Source organism: Phaenicophaeus curvirostris, chromosome 1 (assembly GCF_032191515.1).
Source record: "Phaenicophaeus curvirostris isolate KB17595 chromosome 1, BPBGC_Pcur_1.0, whole genome shotgun sequence".
Classification (NCBI taxonomy): Eukaryota; Metazoa; Chordata; class Aves; order Cuculiformes; family Cuculidae; genus Phaenicophaeus; species Phaenicophaeus curvirostris.
This window is the reverse complement of record NC_091392.1, coordinates 198228710-198249014: the sequence shown is the minus strand read 5'-3', so window position 1 is coordinate 198249014 and position 20305 is coordinate 198228710. Positions and strand designations below refer to the sequence as shown.

The following is a 20305-nucleotide window of genomic DNA, read 5'->3' as shown; positions in this document are numbered from 1 at the left end:
GGAGACGCTTCAGCCAATCGCAGAGCGGAACCCGTCGGGCGCCGCCCAATCGCCGCGGAGGCCCCGGCACCGCCCAATCAGCGCTTTGCGCTGATTGGGCGGTGCCGGGGCCTCCGCGGCGATTGGGCGGCGCGTTTCGAAGGCCGGTTTGGCGCGAGGCGGCGATTGGTTGCGGGCGCGGGGGGGAGGGAGGCGGGAGGGGGGGTGGGGGGGTGGTTGGTGTGAGGCGAGACAAGGGGGAGGCCGCGGCTCCGGTGGCGCGGGAGGCCTAGGCCGGCGGCCCCCTCGGCCCGGCGCCTCCCTCTCGTGTCCGCCCCGCGGATGGCGGCGGCGGCGGCGGCGGCGGCCGCCCCGGCGCTTTACGCCTGCACCAAGTGCAACCAGCGCTACCCGTTCGAGGAGCTGTCGCAGGGCCAGCAGCTGTGCAAGGTGCGGGAAGGGAGAGCGGGAGTAACCCCAGCGCTTGTCGTGGAATCATGGAATAGTTTGGGTTGGGAGGGACCTTAAAGATCATCCAGTTCCAACCCCCCCGCCATGGGCAGGGACATCCCACTAGATCGGGCTGCCCAAGGGCCCTTCCAACCTGGCCTTGAACCCCTCCAGGGATGGGGCAGCCACAGCTTCCCTGGGCAACCTGTGCTAGTGCCTCACCACCCTCATAGTGAATAAATTCTTCCTTATATCAAGCCTAAATCTGCCCTTCTCCAGTTTATACCTGTTCCCCCTTGTCCTGTCGCCACAAGCCTTTATAAATAGTCCCTCTCCAGCTTTCTTAGCCCTTTTCAGGTACTAGAAGGTCTCTATAAGGCCTTCTCAGATCCTTCTCCAGGCTGAACAAGCCAAACTCTCAGCCTGTCCCTGTACAGGAGGTGCTCCAGCCCTCTGATCATCTTTGTAGCCCTCCTCTGAGCCCATTCCAACAGATCGATATCACAGAATCACAGAATCACAGAATAACCAGGTTGGAAGAGACCCACCGGATCACCGAGTCCAACCGTTCCTACCAAACACTAAACCATATCCCTCAGCACCTCGTCCACCCGTGCCTTAAACACCTCCAGGGAAGGTGACTCAACCACCTCCCTGGGCAGCCTGTTCCAGTGCCCAATGACCCTTTCTGTAAAGAATTTTTTCCTAATGTCTAGCCTAAACCTCCCCTGTCGGAGCTTGAGGCCATTCCCTCTTGTCCTGTCCCCTGTCACTTGGGAGAAGAGGCCAGCACCCTCCTCTCTACAACGTCCTTTCAGGTAGTTGTAGAGAGCAATGAGGTCACCCCTCAGCCTCCTTGTTATGTTGAGGATTCCAGAACTTTTCCCCCTTGTTCTTTTCTCCTTTCCTTCTCCAGGAGTGCCGCATCGCCCACCCTATCGTGAAATGCACCTACTGCCGCTCTGAGTTCCAGCAGGAGAGGTACGGGGTGAGCGGGTGCCGGGGTCAGCGCTGTCTGCCCGTCCTTTCCCCGCTCCCACCGCCTGGGGTTGGAGCAAGCGTGTCCCAGTAAGTGCGTGGGGAAGAGCGGGATGGTTTGTCGCAGAGTTGACCACGATGCCATTTTGTCTTTAGCAAAACCAACACGATATGCAAGAAGTGCGCCCAAAACGTGAAGCAGTTCGGAACGGTGAGTAGTAGTCTCTTCTTGCTGAATTCTGGAGTTAAGTTCAGTTGCATTTTAAAAGGGTCTTTTGCTGCAAAGCTTGCTGTTTTCTCTTGGGCAAAACAGGAAAAATCAGTGTTTTCAGAAAGGTGGTTATTGGCAGCTCTTGGTTTTCTTCATAGATTCATAGAATGGTTTGAGTTGGCAGGGATCTTAAAGTCAGTTACAATCCCCATGCCATGGGCAGGGAAACCTTCCACTGGATCAGGTTGCTCAAACCCCATCCAAACTGGTCTTGAACATCTCCAGGGATGGAGCACAAACAACTTCTCTGGGCAACCTGTTTCAGTGTCTCTCCACCCTCACAGGAAAAAAGTTCTTCCTAATATCTCCCCTCTTTCACATTAAAACCATTACCCTTTGTCCTGTCACTATACTGCCTTGTGGGAAACCTCAGCTGGTCCGGGGAGTCAGGGTGTGTGAACTTAAACATTGACCTTGAATAGATAGATGCCCGTGTATCCTTGGAGAAGCTGGAAGGCACCAAGAAGAGCCGAGTAAACAAGATTAGGAAGCTGCCAGGCCGCAGGTGGAATCACCCAATTACAAAGTTACAACTGAGGAGGAGTCATCCAATTATGAACTGTTGGTCTTTAGCTAAACCAATCATGCATGGACGCACAGCTCGAGAAGGGGTATAAAAAGTCTTGTAAAATCAATAAAGATGTCCCACAACTTCTGCGTGTCGTGGATTGCCCCGACCGCGACACTGCCTGAAAAAGAGCCCCTCCCTGGCTTTCCTGTAGGCCCCCTTGAAGTGCTGAAAGGCTGCCACAATCTCTCCCTGCATCCTTTTCTTCTCTGGGCTGAAGAAGCCCTTCTTCATGGCTTACAGTTTCTTTTTTCAAATTGAAATCCATGTGTAGCTTAACAGTTATGAATAACTGCACTATAGCTGTTTACAGTAAAACCAGTGTTATTTCACTCTATGCATGTAAAGTAATTCTTTGTGTGTTCTCATAAATGCACACTTAGCAGCAGAAAGACTCTTGGCTATCTGTGTTTTTAACGAATGGTAAATGTGAGCATCTAATGATGCCACATCCTTTATATTGTGTCAGTCTTAAAATTTTTAACTGCATGTTAATTATGTTAAGCAATTAAGTAGAAGAGACATTATGAATATTAGCTGTATGTTTGTTACTTTACATTTTCTCATCTTGAATTTCAGTTTCAATTCTGTTAGAAAAATCAATTTTTTTAGTATATGATTACACACAGTGTATCTGAGTGCCCTGCAGACACTAGTTTGTAAAAGGTATCAAGGTAATGTGAATCAAAAGTGCATAACTTCTATATATTTGATGTAAACCATGTTAGATGGAATCCAGCTTATTTGAGAAACATAACAGCTGTTGGTATGTAGCGAGACATTTTGTGAATGTAAATGTAAACTGAACAAAGAATGTTCTTTCAAAAGATTAAGATGTAGCAAAACAAAGCACAAGACAGATCCAACAACATTTCTGTCAGTAGTTCATCAGAGAAAGAAACTGCATTAACAATAATCGGCTATTTCTGGCCTATAAAATCTGACAGCAATTTTATTTCCCAGCAGTGTATTAGCCTAGTCGAGCATACACTATAAAAACTGATAATCTGATCTGGTGGTATCTGAAGGGTTTGGGGTTTTTTAAAACTTCCTGCAGAACTGCAGGGATCAGAATACTAATCTTGGAGCTGTAGGATTATTAAATCCTTGAGCAGTGCAAGGAAGAAGGATGTCCCCAGACTTTTCCAGGTTTAAAAATGGCTAATAATTCTTTGAAAGTTTGTTAAGTAATTTCTTCAGTAATGTAGTAAAACAGAGAGAAAATATCATATTTTAAGGGAATAATGAAAGAGGTAGGGGTAGAGGTATGTGTTTCTTCCATTGAATAGGTACTTGAGTTTTCATGGAAAGTCCAGACTGTTCTTGACCTTTGAGGGAGCATCATTTTAGGGGAAGAGTTTAGTACTGAAGATAGAAATATTAGGAAAAAGGTTCTTAAAGATAGGTAATAGCAACTCTTAGTATTTTAGAAGCATCACTGTGTGATTTTGAATACCTGTGCTCATTAGACACTGTAAGTGTATTAACTTTGGTTCAACTTACCTATTTTTCAGCCCAAGCCTTGTCAGTATTGTAACATTATTGCTGCATTTATTGGCACGAAATGTCAGCGTTGCACCAACTCTGAGAAGAAGTATGGCCCACCTCAAACATGTGAGCAGTGCAAACAGCAGTGTGCTTTTGATCGCAAAGAGGAGGGTAGAAAGAAGGTAGGTTTTGTTCCACAGCTGTAGCGGCTTAGGCTGACAACAGACGATGTTTCTCCTTCATAAAAGAAGATTAAATGGGGAATGTATCTTAGGTTCGTTAATACTAAAGTTACTGTTCTTTGGGACATTGGAATTAAATTTTGCAACTTGCAATTGTTACATTAGCTACTGAGCAAACTTACTTTAAGTTAAATCACTCTTTTTAAAAACTAGCTTAATTGTAAGCTGACGGTTGTAGCTGGTGAGCAGAGGTTAAGCAGATGAATAGGTCCTGGTGCTTTTATTTATTTGTTTGCTTGTTTGCTTGTTTATTTATTTATTTTTATTTTCCCTTGTGTTGGATATTATGTCTGTAACTTGAATCTGTCACTTTACGTCTTCTGATTTTCCTGCCTTGCCTTAAAGAACAGCACCAGAGAGGTGGACTGCTCTGAGCAGCCTTTTGTGTTCTGTTTTCTTACATAGCTTTGAGTGCCACTTTCTCATTCCAGAAGGTGCTGAGGAAATGACCTCAAAAGCCTCTTGCCTGAACTCAAGAATAATGCTGTTTTTGCAGAAGAATTTACTTGTTACAAGTACCGCGTTGGCTGGACATCTTAATTCTGCCTGGAATACAATGGGTTGAGAGAGGGTACATGGTGTTTAAACTACAAATGATTTGTCCCTTTAAAAAGTTATTGTCACTTCGGTGATGTGGAGCGAGTCCAACATTTGCTGAGACTGCTTTCTAGCAAAACTTCAAATGACAAAAAGAAATGGAATAAGATTCACTTTACTAAAAGATAATGTGCATATGTTGGAGATACGGTAGTGCTCTTTCATGCCAAAGAGGTGTCTGGATTTTTCCCAAAGATAACAGATGAAGTGAAACAATCTTTTTCTCACAAATAATTAAGTACATCTTTCTAGTGCAGGTATGCTTGGAAATGAAACCCTGCTATGATTTATTTCCCAAAAGGTTGATGGGAAGTTGTTGTGTTGGCTCTGCACACTGTCCTACAAGAGAGTGCTACAGAAGACAAAAGAACAGAGGAAGAGCCTAGGATCTTCACATTCAAACTCCTCATCCTCATCTCTTGCTGAGAAAGACCAGCATCATTCCAAACACCACCACCATCACCACCATCATCATCGTCACAGCAGCAGTCATCATAAGTAAGTATTTCGGAAATCAAAGTTGCTGTTGATACCCTTGAAACTCTTCTGTGTTCTGTTAGTACTGAGATCAAACCAAAGGAAATAAGAAATTCTATTTAAAATGTGGCGTCAAAAGCAGTAGCAGGGTGTTGTTCTTCCAGGGTCTGTCAAAATTCTTCTATTCTTACAGTTTGGATGAAGGGAGGTCAGCGAAAAGCAGAAATTCTTGGTCGCTGTTCTACTAATTTAACTAGTTGTTAAAATTGATCTCAAGTCTAGAAAAGAAACTCACAGAATGGCTACAGAACAAGTTACTTGGGGATGAACTTGAATTTGGCTTTCTAAGCAGTAACTACTGTGTGATAACTGCTATCTTACATGCATTTGCCATGGGTTAATAGTTGTGTATTAGCAGTGAGCACAGAACAGTTTCTTCACGTGGAGTCCTCGCCCTAGTGTCCTTCATCCTGACTAGTTTGTGCACACATACTTGCAGATAAATGGAGACTCAGAAGCAACAGTGTGGGATCACCCTCAGTCCAGGACCTCTTTATACCTTTTTGCTAGTTTTTATAATCAAATCTTGCTGGAATAGGCGGTCTGTGAGTGGCTGTGATGCATCAATTCAGTTCCTGGAACTCTTAATAACGTTTCACATGGTTTTGTCCCATCTTCTGCAACTTTTCTCAGCATAGCATCTCTGGCTATGGCACATGCAGCATACCAACCTTAGCATATGCACCCTGTTTATCTGTTTGGAAACCCCAGAACTGGTTTGGTTTTTATGCCAGTATAATAGTAGCCACGATTCTTATTTTCATTGGTAGGCTTATGGCATCTTAACTTCAGAACTATTTTTTTTTATATTTTTGTGTTGGATAGTGAATATTGCAGCTGCAATGGTAACAGCCCTCACACTAGGCACACAAAGACTTTCATTCTAAGCTTCACTTTTCTAGTGCTTGTAATTTTCCATTTTGACTGAAACTTGCCCGAATAAGAGTAATTTAAAGATAGAAGCAAATAAAGTGGAATGATATTAAGAATGAGGAGAAGAGAAATGCACACATTTGACTTAAAAGAATAAAAAAGAAAGAAAACTAAGTTTTCTCTTTTTTTAGGAATTTGACGGAGAGAGTCATGCAGAGTCATTGTGCTGTTCCTGTTCTCTCAACTCTCTACTGAAAATTGAGTTACAACGAGCTCAATCTAATTTAATGAATGTGGCAGAGATATAGTAAGGATTAAATTTAAAAAGTTAGTTCTTTACTGTAGAACAGAGTGTCTAATATACTCAAGAGTTATAGAAGTAAGCAGATCTCTATACAGATCACAATGTTTCTGGTTTGGCACCTTTTTTCTATCAGCTGCCATGGGTCTGTTGCTTCTGATCCAACAAGTATGACCCTCCCTCTCCGAGTAGCAGTCTTATGCCACCACATAAAGCACCACAGGCAATATTCATATTGCCGTATGTTAATCCTGGAAATGCTGCTATAGACCAGCTTGCTGAGTACAAGATTGGCAATACAAATTTCACAAAACTTAGGAAATACCAACAAAAAGGTTTAGCTGTTAGTCTTGAAGTCAACCCCTTGTGTCTTAAAATGGTGTCAAAATTTAGCTAAGAAATATTTTGTAGCATGCTGACATAGTAAAGAATGATCATGAATATGACAGATAATATGGTTGTCCAACTGAAAAGCCATAGATGGTAATTTCTAAGAAAAAGGGGAGCGGTTCTCAAGTACAAATACCATTTGCTTGGAAATAATGGCATATTTGTTCAGTTACCAAATACATTTCACATCTTTCAGAATCAGCAGTCTGAGTCCAGAACAAGATCAGGGACTATGGAAACAGAGGTAAATATGTACGATGCTGTTTATTAATCTTCTTTTAATTTCTCTTGCAGTTTTCATTTAAAGGACTTTCCCCTTCCCCTTCCCCCTCCCCTTCCCCTTCCCCCCTAGCATTCCAGCTAGGAGCATGAGTTAGTTATTTGACATGTACCAAATGGTGATATTAGAGAGTTCTGTAGTATAAGGCTTTAGGTTTACATTTTGTTTGATTTCAGCCATAAATCCTCTGCAGCTATTCAGAATGAAACTCCAAAGAAAAAGCCCAAACTGGAATCCAAGCCATCAAATGGAGATAGGTAAAGTTATGTTTTTGTGAAACTGAGCCATTTCAACCAAATAGAGCACAGATATGTGGCCAGTTGCTTCTTTTCTTTTTTTTCTTTTTTTTTTCTGTCGGAAGAAGAAGGGAGGTGAAACTGTTGTTCAGCCAGATGGATTATTGGGTGGCATCTGAGTGCTGTCAGTCAAATAAATTACATCATTAGCAGAAAGCTGGTTTTTTTTTGTTTCTGCTTTTAAGCTGTTTGGGGCAAAATTAAATCAAGTTTATGCACAAGGTAACCGTTATCAAGGAAATGGTATTCCCAAACATTCGTGCTTTGTCAATTAGATGCAGGGTTGAACCTGCCGCTTTAAGCTGACCTAGTGTCTAGAGAAGTTTTTTTGACCTTAATGTGTGAGACTGAATCTTTATTCTGTCTCTGGCCAAACAGCTAGAATAAAAGTAAAAGTGGCTGCTTCAGTCAAAAGGTATTTGTCCCCCTGAAAGCTAATACTTAATTATATTTCTGCAGGTGTATGTAATGTGTGCCATTAGTAAGGTAATTTGCCAGTTGCATCTATGTCTGTCAGGTACATACCTTTTTTTGCATTAGTCCTTAAGGATATTTGTGGAATAATTAATTATCCCATTTGAACTTTTAAAAAGTTACCGTTTATTCCTATTGATGTTGCAAGTAACTATTGTTTTTTATTTTTAGTAGCTCTATAAATCAGTCAGCAGACAGTGGAGGAACTGACAACTTTGTCCTCATAAGTCAGCTGAAAGAAGAAGTAATGTCACTTAAGCGTCTACTGCAGCAAAGAGATCAGACTATTTTAGAAAAAGATAAAAAGGTAAAAGTTGCAACTGCTTAATAAGAATTTTATGCTCTGGTTTGTTACAGGGGGCTTCTTTGATAGCAAAGAGGCTTCCTTTCCTGATATCCAAATTGGCCTGAGTGGTTCAGAATAGCCAAGGGAATATGGGATGTTTTAGGGAACTCAACTTCTTAAAGAAGTGGGTCCTGAAATTTCTTAGTCCGTATACAACAAACTATTAGTAATTGACCTAGCTGTGCATGTGTGTGCTCCGGAAGGAGCATTTAGCTGCATGAATTGAAGCATATATTGCAATTTACCTTAGTGTATGTAATCTGGATCTCTGCTGGTCTCAAGAGAGACCCAGTGGCAGCAATACTACACCATACATTCAGGATTAAATAATAAGATAATCGTTTTAATTACACATTTCTAATAACAGTCAAATTCACTATTGTGGTTCAAGGCACAGTGAAACTCTGGCACATATACTTCCATTTAGGACAAATAGTAGCATAAAAGGACACAAAGGTGTCCTTTCTGTTGTCTTTGAGTGGAGCATTTTTCATTTGTTAGCATAACATATAACTAAGGAGACATAACTGAAGGTTATTATAAGTATCTCTCAGCTGAAAGAACAGCTAAGATTATAAATCATTAGTTTTGTATTTGATTTTTTTTTCAGTTGAGGATTAACCTTATTTATACCAAATCCGGAGGAAACAGCATGATTATATATAAGTGCAGTTGTTTTCTTCATATAATTAGACATACTTCTCAAGTGATGAGCTGTCAATACTATAATAGTGAATAAAGAGTGTTTCCTGGGATTCCTGAGACTTCTATAAAGATTTCACAGATTGATGTGTACTGCAACAGTCCTGGGAACCTTCATACAATTTGTTTTTTCAGTTAACAGAACTGAAGGCAGACTTCCAGTACCAGGAATCAAACTTGAGAACAAAGATGAATGGTATGGAGAAAGCCCACAAGGAAACTGTGGAACAGTTACAGGTGAGTTATTGCTTATCAACGCTCTAGAAATACTTCATGTGGAGTTAAGTATTCAGGCTGTTCACTCACAACAGTGAAATAGTACCAAGTTTTTGAATGGTCGTTACCACATTTAACTTCTGATGCTTTGTGCAGCAGTTCTGCAGTCAACAGATAATCTCCATATGTATCTCTAAGAGTTGCTTTCTAACTTGAAGTGGTAGAGGTTACCTCACATGCTTTCTCAAAGGTTATGTCATTTTTTTTGTCTGTTCTCTGATATTTAATCAGTTGTCAGTGTGCTGTTGATCTGATTTAATGGTTCAGTGTAACATAATTGACGGTTAAATGTCTCTAGTTTAAGCATATTTTATCAGGAAGGAAGTTGAATTAGTTGCTTTATCACACACTGAACAGATACTCTGTTATACCTCAGATACCAAATTTTGCAACACAGGAAATATGGTTACCTTTTCTGTTAAAGATGGAATATGCATATCAAAAGCATACAAGTCTTTGAAAAGTGATAATTATCTTTGAGTATTTTCAGCACGTATATTTTGAGAATTTGTTTCATATGTGCAATGGGAAATTAGTGCATGACACTACTGTCTGAGATGTTTTGGTAATTAAAAAACTTTTTTTTCTGTATTGCAGGCCAAAAACAGAGAACTGCTGAAACAGGTTGCAGCATTGTCGAAGGGTAAAAAGTTTGATAAAAGTGGGAGTATACTAACATCTCCTTGAGGAACTGGTTATTCATGGGGTTTGCTACTCAATGGAAATTTGAGCAATTCTGTGAAGCCCTTAAAATCCTGTGTAGTGGAAAAAATATTTTTGCACACCAGATTAGTTGGCATGTTTCCTACACGTTTTTATAATATGCAGCTTTTTTTAGTTACTGTTCAGATGAAATACTTCAACTGGCTTGAAGAATGTTTTTATTTTTTTGATATTGGAAACTTTTTGCCAGCAATAGTATTAAACAACTGCATAGAGAACATAGCAGTGCTCTCTCTAAAAGGACAACATGCAATAACGAACCAGGTGTACTTTTTACCAAGCAGCAACCGAGTGTTTTAAGCTACACTGATGTCAGCCAAAAGTTTATGAATCTGCAGTGACATTGAACACTGGTTTCTGACAACTGTTCTTTCACGTTGTATCAAAATATGAAATTAGAATGGAAATCGTGGTGCTCTCAAGTGAAGCTAAAAAAAGGTGTATATGTATGTGTAAATACAACTGTAATGGTTATATTCTTAGTTATAACAAGTAATTAGTGTTTTACATTCTTGTGATAGGGATTTACCGAAAGATTATCTATTGTACAGTAAAAGAGGCAGTGTGGTTTTTGTAAAATTTACTGTAGATTTTTTCTTGCAAGTGCCTTTCTCCAACTGTTTATTTATAGGAATGTTGGTATTTTGTACATAAGGTTTTTATGTTTTAAAATCATCTTTAATAAATGTTTTATGTAAATATAAATGTGTGTACAGAAGAATCTGAAGCAAAGATCAAAGTGGCTAGTGCAGTGCTTGAAGCAGCATTAAGAGCTAGCTAACTGATGGACAGTAAGTATTAGCTTAGGTAACCTTTGTAGCTTGTGTCTGTGAGGTGTAGAATTTTGTTAGTGCTGCTCATGCCAAACACTTCCTGAACAAAAAATGAAATGTTTTTTGCCACACTGGAGTTGAGTGGTTTGTTTATACATTTTTCCCATTTGACACAGCACTGATTTTTAATTCCATAGCAGACATTTTACACCCAACGTTACATCCTTTATTAGTCATATACACTCAAAGTGTTAAAAATTTATTCCTTGTTGTTTGATTTAATATACTTAGTTGTAACATATGGTCATTCTTTTTAATGAATTGCAAGATTCAAATTCCCCAGTGAAGATACACAATGAGGAAAGAGTAGCTAAAACTAATGGTCTTGAAATTAATGCAGGGAATGGATGTGGTGTTAAAGGATGGGTTGTTTTAATGTTTTGCGTAGGTTTAGATTCTCATTCTAAATTACATCAGTTTTTGTGTCTCTGCTCCTAATGGACATTAGTCATATGCAGAATTTTTATTAAACATAATTTAGTACACCCAAAACTCTTTGCTCAGGAGGGTGAGTTACGAATTGCCGTAAAGGGAAGTAGACTTAAGGTTTAGTTCAGCTTTGGGTGCTGGGCGGTAACAGGGTAACTGCTTGTATTTCAGGAAGCTTAATTGTGTAAAATAAACTACACACCTTTTTAGTAAAGAACTAAAATATCGTGTCTGTCCACCCATTTACTGAACTATGAACACCTTTTCAGTAGTTGTCAAACAAGTTCCAGCAGTGACTGACTACTGATTAATTTGAAAATCAAGCTAGCTTGGTTCATACGGTATTCCTATATTTTTATACCCTAAAATCAACTTTGTATGTTTATAAAGGCTTCTCTTTATGTTTGTTCAGCCAGGGTAAAGAGTGCTGCTATCCTTTGGGAATGTCATTATTTTTCTTAATATTACCAGTTTATGACTTTCCTTAATTCATAGTATTATTTTGATACCCTGTTTTTGCCACTTCAGTGGCAGCCCAGGTTTGGTGAAATTTGTTTTAAAACACAGAAAAGCATAGCAAATTTAAATGTATTAATTAAAATCATTTAATGATTTCAGTTCCAGCTGCAGTAAGGATGTTTTAAAGGAACAAGCTGAAGTTTTATATTAGAAGTTACTGACTTTATAAATCCAAGTCCAAAAAATTTTTAGGGGTTTCACAGTATTTAGTTCTAATTAAATACCTGTGGGTTTTCTTCTGTAATCTTGTTTTTAACATGAGGGGTTTTTTTAAGTTGTTATCCAGCCAACTGAATCCCAGTTCTGCAAATGGTGTCCTGGAGCTGTAGATTATTAACATAATAAACTGATGTTCTTTAAATATGGATCTGCAAGGAGATTATTATACTGTATTGTGCTTTTTAGCCTGTTTCCAGATGGTGATTAGCACTGAGCAGATATGGCCATTTTGGCTCAAATTATTTATGTATTTTAAGCCTGTGAATATTGCAGCCCCCTTTGGGATAGTATGTCTAAATATGCATTCTGCAGTGAAGCTCTTCAGCTGTCCACATGTATAGACTATTGAAATACTGTACTGGCACACATCTGACCGCTGACATTTTGTACCTTTTCTAAATCCGATGTTTCACAATAAAATCTTGTCAAAACATTAATCTGTCCTTTTCAAGTGATTCAGAAGTTTATATTTCATGTTCATCCTTCACGCTATGTCACTTGCTAAGAGTCTGTAGCCAAAAAAGGCAAAATTTAGTATTATCATTTAATATTTAGATGTCTGGGAAGATTAGACACCTTGGGCTGTCTACAAATTGTAATAAATCAGATTCTCAGTGTAGTTTCTCTCCAGGAAATATTTTGGGTTTCTGCAGCTGGATAAAAATATTTTCTTGCAGAGAAGAAAGTAAACAAACCAACCTCAAAGTTTAATAAAAATTTAATACCATTTATTAAAGCCTTCAACAGGCTTTGTAAATTCTGATTAATATCAGTATTCATGTTTGAAAGTAACCGAATTTCAGTCTTGGTCTATTAACCATAATGTTTTTCCTTTATCTACATTGTGTGCAAGTTGCGTGATTCTGAGATTTGAAGTGACATTGGTATTTTCTATGTCCGTTCCCTTCCTTGTGTCAAGAGGAATTGGGCATCTGCATCAGGGTGCTGTCAATTGCTCTGAGGGCTTAGAGCACGTACGCTGTGGTTTGTAACTCTCGTTCTGTGCAATCAGTCTTCATTTTTCCACAATGTAGCAGAATACTTCTCATGTAAGAATTCAAGTTCAAAATGAAAAAAAGAAAAGCCCACAACTAAAAAAAACACAAACCGACATGACATCAGATTCTGTAGGTCAAGGCAATTATCTAGCATGGGGAATCTTTGTCTTTTGGAGCCCTGCTCTTAAAATTGTATATTTTGTATTGGGTATAATAATGAATAATATGCTATTCTTGTATTTAATTTTCTTAGCCTCGTTTTAATGCAAATTTGCAGTGGCTTTTTTGAAGCCGTTTATTCTCAAAGTCGAGAGCACGACAAAACCACGTGTAGGTACCTACTTCAGGTATGGCTTCCATGTGACACATGCAAAACTCATAGAACTGCACGTGTTACAGATTGATTCCCTGAAAGAGATTTGCATCATTTGAAGCAAATTTCCCTAGAGAAGATTCAAATCGATAGGCCTGTGTGGAGGCACTTAGGCAGTTCTAGTAACTTCAGAGGCTCTGAATCCATGCAGATGTTTTTTAAAACACTGGAATTTGATTGCAAACTATAATCTTAATGTAGTTTTTAAAATAGAGTAAAAGCTGTTATTGTTGGGTTTGTACCTTCAAAGGAGTTACTAAATTATCAGTTCAACTGAAAATGCTGCAACAGAAGTTACATTTTCTTGTTTATTGTGTGTGATTCCTTTGCCTTTCCTCATGGCAAAGGTGTTGATATCTAAAATGCCTTCTGTGGAATCCTACAGAAGCTGGGGAAATAGGGCAAGGGGATTATTGATGTGGAAAGAGATGTTTGAGCTGCTCCTGGGGAAAGGAACAGGGTAGTGAAGGCTAATGGTGAAGGGAAACATCTGAGATACCATGTTACACATTTTTTTCCCCAAGACATAGGTTATTGCAGTATGTGTCAGGAAGACAACTTTTAAAGGTAAAATGCAGCATCGCTTAAGGGAGGTTTTTTTTGCTTGGTTTTTCTCTTAATGATACTAGACTAAGAATTTTAGAGATTAACAGAATAAATAGCTTGATTAAATTGAAATATAAAGATGTACAATGTAAAATCTGTCTTAAAAGTGGTTAGACATGCTGTTTAGGCCTTGGAAGACTAGGTAGCACAGGAGTGCTGTACGCCACTGCCAGGGCTGAGTGTGAGTGCAGGTTTCAGCATAGGACCTGAACTGCGTTTGTATCTCCTTACATATTAAACAAAAATTGACTGTGAAGGTATGTCACCAGTTAGCACAGGAATCATTGGCATTTTCCCTTACTTTAACCCAAACAGAACACAGGTCTGGATTTGCCTGTTTGCCTTAATCGGTTGTCATTATAGTGTGTGTCATGGTTTAATCCAGCAGGCAGCTGACAACCACAAAGCAATTCACTTTCTTGCCGTGCAGTGTGGAGAGAATCCGAAAAAAACCTATAACTTGTGGATTGAGATAAAGACAGTTTAATGGGACAGAAAAGGAAAATAAAAATAATAAATACACTAAACAAGTGATGTGCAATGCAGTTGCTCACCACCTACTAACCAACGCTCATCCCACCCCTGAGCAGTCACTGTCCCTTGGCCGACGTCCTCATTTTACATACTGAGCACGATGTCATTTGGTATCGAATATCCCTTGGGTCAGTTCTGGTCAGCTGTGCTAGCTGTGCCCCATCCCAGCTTCTTGAGCATCTCCTGCATCCCCGCTGGCAAGTGTGAGAAGCTGAGAAATCTTGGACTTAGTGCAAGCATTGCTCAGCCTCAACTAAAACATCGGTATGTTATCAATATGATTCTCGTCCTAAATCCAAACCACAGCACTGTGCCAGCTACTAGGATAAAAATCAGCTGAAAACAGGGAAGGGTGCTGGCAGTGTTCTAACTGGCCTCCTGACTCCTGGCAATTTCTCTTCAGCATCACTTGGTCTGGTGGGTAAGAGCAATTTCACATTTTGACTGAATGGAGTTTAAGTACGCAGGACACTGATACGTTAAACAAGCCAGGTGAAAGTAGGGATTTGTTTGCAGTGTAGACTTCCCTTCTGCTAAGGCTTTCTGATTCTTAGGGATAAGTTCATGTGTTTTTAATTGTCAATTGGAAAAGAGGCCTTCCAGCTTCTGAAGAATAATAAAGGCTGAAGATAAACTACACAATTTTTGGACTAAAAATACCAGTCATAGAGGCAGAAGCAGAAGACTGCTTTTATAGTGATTTATTTTGATTGCAGAAAGCTCGTGGACAAACATAAGTTGGACCAACAAATAGTTCAGAGTCGCCTTAGATGATCTGACTACAGTTTGGGTCACAGGAATGTGATGTATTCCTGCTATGGTTTCTGCAGGTATTAGAATTTGCAGCCTAAGTTGATTTTTACTTCCAGCTATTATCCCCCCTTCAGCACTGGTTTAGTAACTTATAGCAATTTATTTTGAAATGAATACTGAAAACCTGAAGATGTTTTCCCTTATTTGAATCAACAGATAAATGTGGTTTGCATTTTTTCAGTAAGAGATTTAGCATGTTTGTAGTTCATCCTCCATCAGGTACATCAACTCATGTCTTTCCATTTAATGGAAATCCTGAAATTGTACTTATAGATGCTCACGGGGAAACTTTTAAACTTTCTAAGACAACTCTTTGTGTAGTGGTTTACTTTTTTTGCAGAGTGTTAATTTCCTCTTACATTTATACGCTTGGAATTCTGCTGCAGGTGAAATGATAGACTTCTTTCCTGGATTTTTATTTTGTCCAGCTATGGTCTGCTTTTGAGAATATTCTATGACTACATTGATTAAAATTCAACTTATAAAATTTTATTTTTAACAAATAAAAATGTATTGAACCAATTTACTAAAACAAAAGTGTCTTTTTTTAAGATGGGGATTATTCCTTTTGCTGAATGTGAATGTAAAGTGAGGCATTTTCCTTCATCTGAGGAGAACTGTACAACTTAAATTTGTGTGTTTATAGGTGTAATGTATTTCAATGGGAAAAACCCCCAACTTTCTGTAAAGGGCAGAGTTGTAAGGCTGTGTTTGCTAGAATAACTTAAATCACTGCTGAAAGGCTAATAAGTTTATCTGGTTGAGTTCACTGAAGCAGTCTAGTAGCACTTATGCAACTTGTCACAGTGCTGTAGTTGCGCAGCATATTTTCAAATGCAGGTGAGAACGATAATTTCAATCATTCCTTCAGGATCTACAAGAAGTTGCTTGCTAGGCGCTTGCCTGACTCAAGATGCAGTATTCATTACAAATATCTTAGTGTAATGTTCTGTTTTATCTTACAAGGTCCACAAAAGCTTGTGCATGAGCGCTCAATTCTTCCTGTTACTGAGAAGGCGTGAAGGAAGGATTGCATAAAAAGATGCAGTTGAAACTTAATTCCTGCATTCCTTTCTCTTATTTTGCATTAAAGGTGATGATATGCAAAGATTTTTTTTTAAAGCAAATGCACCTTTGGATCTTGTTCACCTGAAGTGATAGAATGAACCTTCTCCCTTACTTCCTAAATGCTAAATTTAGTAAGAGAAACTAGAGCTAAATAGGAGGCTGTCTACATAATTGTAGCCACTAGATGCTGCTTAAACCATACAGTTCCTCAGGAGTTGTGAGTTCTTTCCGCAGCACTAACTGGCACCCACAGCGGGTAGCTCTTCTTGTTCAAATACAGCACTGATGCTAAAATGATACTATCCTAAATACTGAAATAGTTATACTTTGTCATATGTTTTATAAAATTTGAAATATATTTTGGAAATTTAAGCATAGCAATATCAAGTATGTTTAACAGAGTTAAATATTAAAAATATAATTAGATCTATATTGTGTTTGACTGCATTACCTTACCTGGAGGTGTTTAAGGGATGGGTGGGCGAGATGCTAAGGGGCATGGTTTAGTGTTTGATAGGAATGGTTGGACTCGATGATCCGGTGGGTCTCTTCCAACCTGGATATTCTATGATTCTATGAAGGAACCCCCCCCCATTTCATAGGTCAGGAGGCTGATCTGTGGAATAATGCAGCTTGTCTGCTGTTACACAAAAGGCATTGTTAAAATTAAACTCCAGGGCTCCCCAATTAATGTGGAGATTTAATATCTTTTTCCTTTGAAGGAGCTGCCACAGTTAAGTTAAAGTCTTACTTAGACATCATAGATGTGTAAAAAATCTGTAGCATTTGTTAGCTGACTTTGCATCTGAACCTTAGAAACCATTATTAAGTGTAACTAATTTATTCACAGTGTGGATAGCAATACAAAGGTGAGAAGAGTATACTTTTGGCTTGGAACAATAAGTTTTAATAATTACTCTTTTCCTCCTTCTTTGAGTCTGATGCACTTCTGATATAGATTTTTCCCAGTCTGATCGTGTTAGTAGATGTATTTGAAACCTTGTGACTTTCTAGCGAAAGAGAGAGTTCTCATCACAATTAAGAAATTCAAGCTGTTTTTAACAAGTCTTGGATTCACAAAGATGTAACTGTAGTAGAGGAGGAAAAAGTGTTTTCATTCATCTATTTTATAGCCATTTTGTGTATCGTATTTATATGTTCTAAGGAGGAAGACCCAAGAAACTACTGACCAGTCTACCTCCTCAGTACAAGAAAGATGTGAACACACTGGAGAGAGTCCAGCAAAGAGCCGTAAAGATTATGAAGAGACTAGAGTAACTCCCCTGTCAGGAGAGAGCTGGGTCTCATCAGCCTGGAGAAGGCTGAGGGGGATCCCATCAATGCCTATAAATACCTGAAAGGATGATGCAAACAGGACTGAGCTAGTTTATTTTCAGTGGTGCCAGGTGCCAGGACCAGAGGTGATGGACACAAAATGGAACACAGCAGGTTCTCTCTGAACATCAGAAAACATTGTTTTTTACTGTGAGGGTCACTCAGCACTGGCACAAGTTGCCCCAGGGGATTGCAGAGTTTCCATCCTTGGAGATACTCAAAAGCCATCTGGATGTGGTCCTGGGCAAAGGGCTCTAGGTGGCCCTGCTTGAGCATGGGGGTTGGACCAGATGGCCTCTAGAGGCCCCTTCCAACCTCAATTGTCCTGTGACTCTGAAATCTAAACAGGGCAAATAACTTTTCTTTCACCTATTGAAATGCTGTATTTTGTTACAAAAAAATGGTCAAACAGTGCTTTGATCTTTTCAAGTTTTCCCTCAGTATGTTCTATTCATTTGAATAGAAGAGAAAAAAAACCCACCAGTTTTTGTAGCAGCAGTTGACCTGTCAGTCAGAATGCTGCATTAGAGAAAAAAATTAAATGATGTGGATCAGTGTTACATAATCACCAAAACAGTTTGCTGAGCATGTAAAATATATACTTTTGCAAGAAGAAGCATTTCTATAAACTATTTTTGGTAGCAAATTTGAAGTAAACAGAGCAGGGAACAGTAAATTCCCATATCTTTCTTTCCTGTTAATCTGTTGCCAACATGATATAATTCTTACACTATGCACAATCAGAAAAAGTCTGTTTGAAAATAGTGAAGTTGCCAAGAGCAATTATCTTGCTATTGAGACCTTTAAAGGCCTTTTGCATTATTTTTTTTGTGTTTAGAATCATAGAATCACCAGGTTGGAAAAGACCTCTTGGATCATTGAGTCCAATCATTCCTATCACCACTAAACCATGTCCCTGAGCACCTCATCTACCCATCTTTTAAATATCTCCAGGGACGGGGACTCAACCACCTCCCTGGGCAGCCTGTTCCAGTGCCAAATGACCCTTTCTGTGAAAAATTTCTTTCTGATATCCAGTCTGAACCTCCCTTGGCAGAGCTTGAGGCCATTCCCTCTTGTCCTGTCCCCTGTCACTTGGGAGAAGAGGCCAGCTCCCTCTTCTCCACAACCTCCTTTCAGGTAGTTGTAGAGAGCAATGAGGTCTCCCCTCAGCCTCCTCTTCTCCAGGCTAAACACTCCCAGCTCTCTCAGCTGTTCCTCATAAAGCCTGTTCTCCAGCCCAGCTTCGTCGCTCTTCTCTGAACACGCTCCAGAGTCTCTTGTAGCAAAGGGCACAAGAAACAACATCGTTCTGTTTTCTTAAAAGAGGTTTTGAATCAGGCTTGATATTACTTTAAACTTATTTTGCATGTGCATGAAAATCATAAGTCATGCAATTCAGAAAAAGTCTTTTGGAACTGGTGGGGGTTATGATATATTTATACACGATAGTTATATTTTTCAGTATTTTTAATCTATGCATTTAGTTAAAAAAGCAAACTCAAAATATGGAGTAGTTCCTCACTTCTTTCCTTGTGTCAGGAGAACAGAGTCCTGCAGTTGAATGAGGAACATGATTTTCCCTGTATTTTATTGCTGTGACATGAACAGATCCATTTTTTTTCCTAAAAAGTATCTTTGCAACAACTCACAGAACATTAATCCTGAGTGAAAATACAGGCAGATAGAAATCATAGCAAAAATCAGATAGCATCTTAATCCATTAATAATACTGTCATACTTAACCTCTTAAGTTGAGTAAACTAGGTGATAGTGGAAAAAAAACATGCCAGAATTAATCCAGATAATTTTGAAAAGCAGTAAATAGAAATTTTATGGTGATTCAGAGTGCACTCATAAACCTACTGTCAAGATTGCTATCAGGCTGACAAACAAGTTTTATCTCATAAAAACAAAAAAATGACTGTATTTTACAAAACAACATTTCTTTTTATTCTTGGATCATAGTTAGGAGCACAGATATCAATATATTATTTACTGGCATTGTATCGGAGCTTATAAAAGCAGTAATTTATCTAGTTTAAAGATAAATATGCCACTTCAGTAGAACACGAAAGAATTTTTTTTGGTAATTCATACAAAACAACCTCTTGACAGATAAGTTTTCTTTGGAAGTTTTCCTGTAGCATACTTCCTATTTCTTAAACTTTAATAACACTGTAAGCTCAGTTGCATTTTGCAGCAAAAAGTTCCATAAGGTAATCAATTTTACCACAACTTCTGGGATGGTTCTTTCTTAGTCAGTACATTTATTGGCTTAGAATGTAAAAGCTGTAACTCTGCCCGCCAGGATCAGCACAAGCTGAGATTCCCCTAGCATTTTTGTTCAATTAAACTACTTTCTTGCTAATTAGCATCATTGACTTTTCCTCTTTGCAGTAAGATTTGTTCTTCAGGAGTCAATAGGTTAATCACCATGTGCATGAAAAAGAAAAATGATTATTAGCTCCTTACTGTAAAATACATTTCCATCTTTTTGACTCTTGTTCTACTGCTATTTTTTTACCAGCAGTAAAAATGCCCGGTTTGGGTTGCTGGAGCTGGTGAAAGAGCTGTTCTGGCCTGCTGTGGAGTGACTGCAGCTCTTCATCCCACTCACTGGGCTGGCAAAGGTCCAGCCCATGTCCACCCACAGTTTTTCTCCAAAAAGTCAGCAGAGATTACGCATATCGAGCCACCACATGTTACTGCACAGCAGAGCATCAGAGAAGAAGGGTGAATAGGGATTCTGCTGTAATGAAGAAGGGTGTAACAGATCAGTGTCACCACCATTACTTGGTGGTGAG

At 39.2% G+C, this 20305-nt stretch overlaps 1 protein-coding gene across 6 annotated transcripts; it reads left to right on the top strand.

The window, feature by feature from the left end:
- Positions 1-321: 321 nt before the first annotated feature.
- FAM76B (family with sequence similarity 76 member B) lies at positions 322-12208 on the top strand. 6 transcript variants are annotated; one of them, XM_069883386.1, is made up of 10 exons: positions 322-429; positions 1346-1410; positions 1564-1618; positions 3761-3916; positions 4875-5071; positions 6871-6918; positions 7131-7211; positions 7899-8031; positions 8908-9009; positions 9646-12208. In XM_069883386.1, the coding sequence occupies exons 1-10, from the start codon at positions 322-324 to the stop codon at positions 9733-9735; spliced, it is 1035 nt and encodes a 344-aa protein (XP_069739487.1). In that variant the 3' UTR covers positions 9736-12208. The 6 variants fall into 6 exon arrangements, with proteins under 6 accessions (XP_069739487.1, XP_069739486.1, XP_069739490.1 ...); XM_069883385.1 differs by having other exon boundaries at positions 7896-8031; XM_069883389.1 differs by lacking the exon at positions 6871-6918.
- Positions 12209-20305: the final 8097 nt, after the last annotated feature.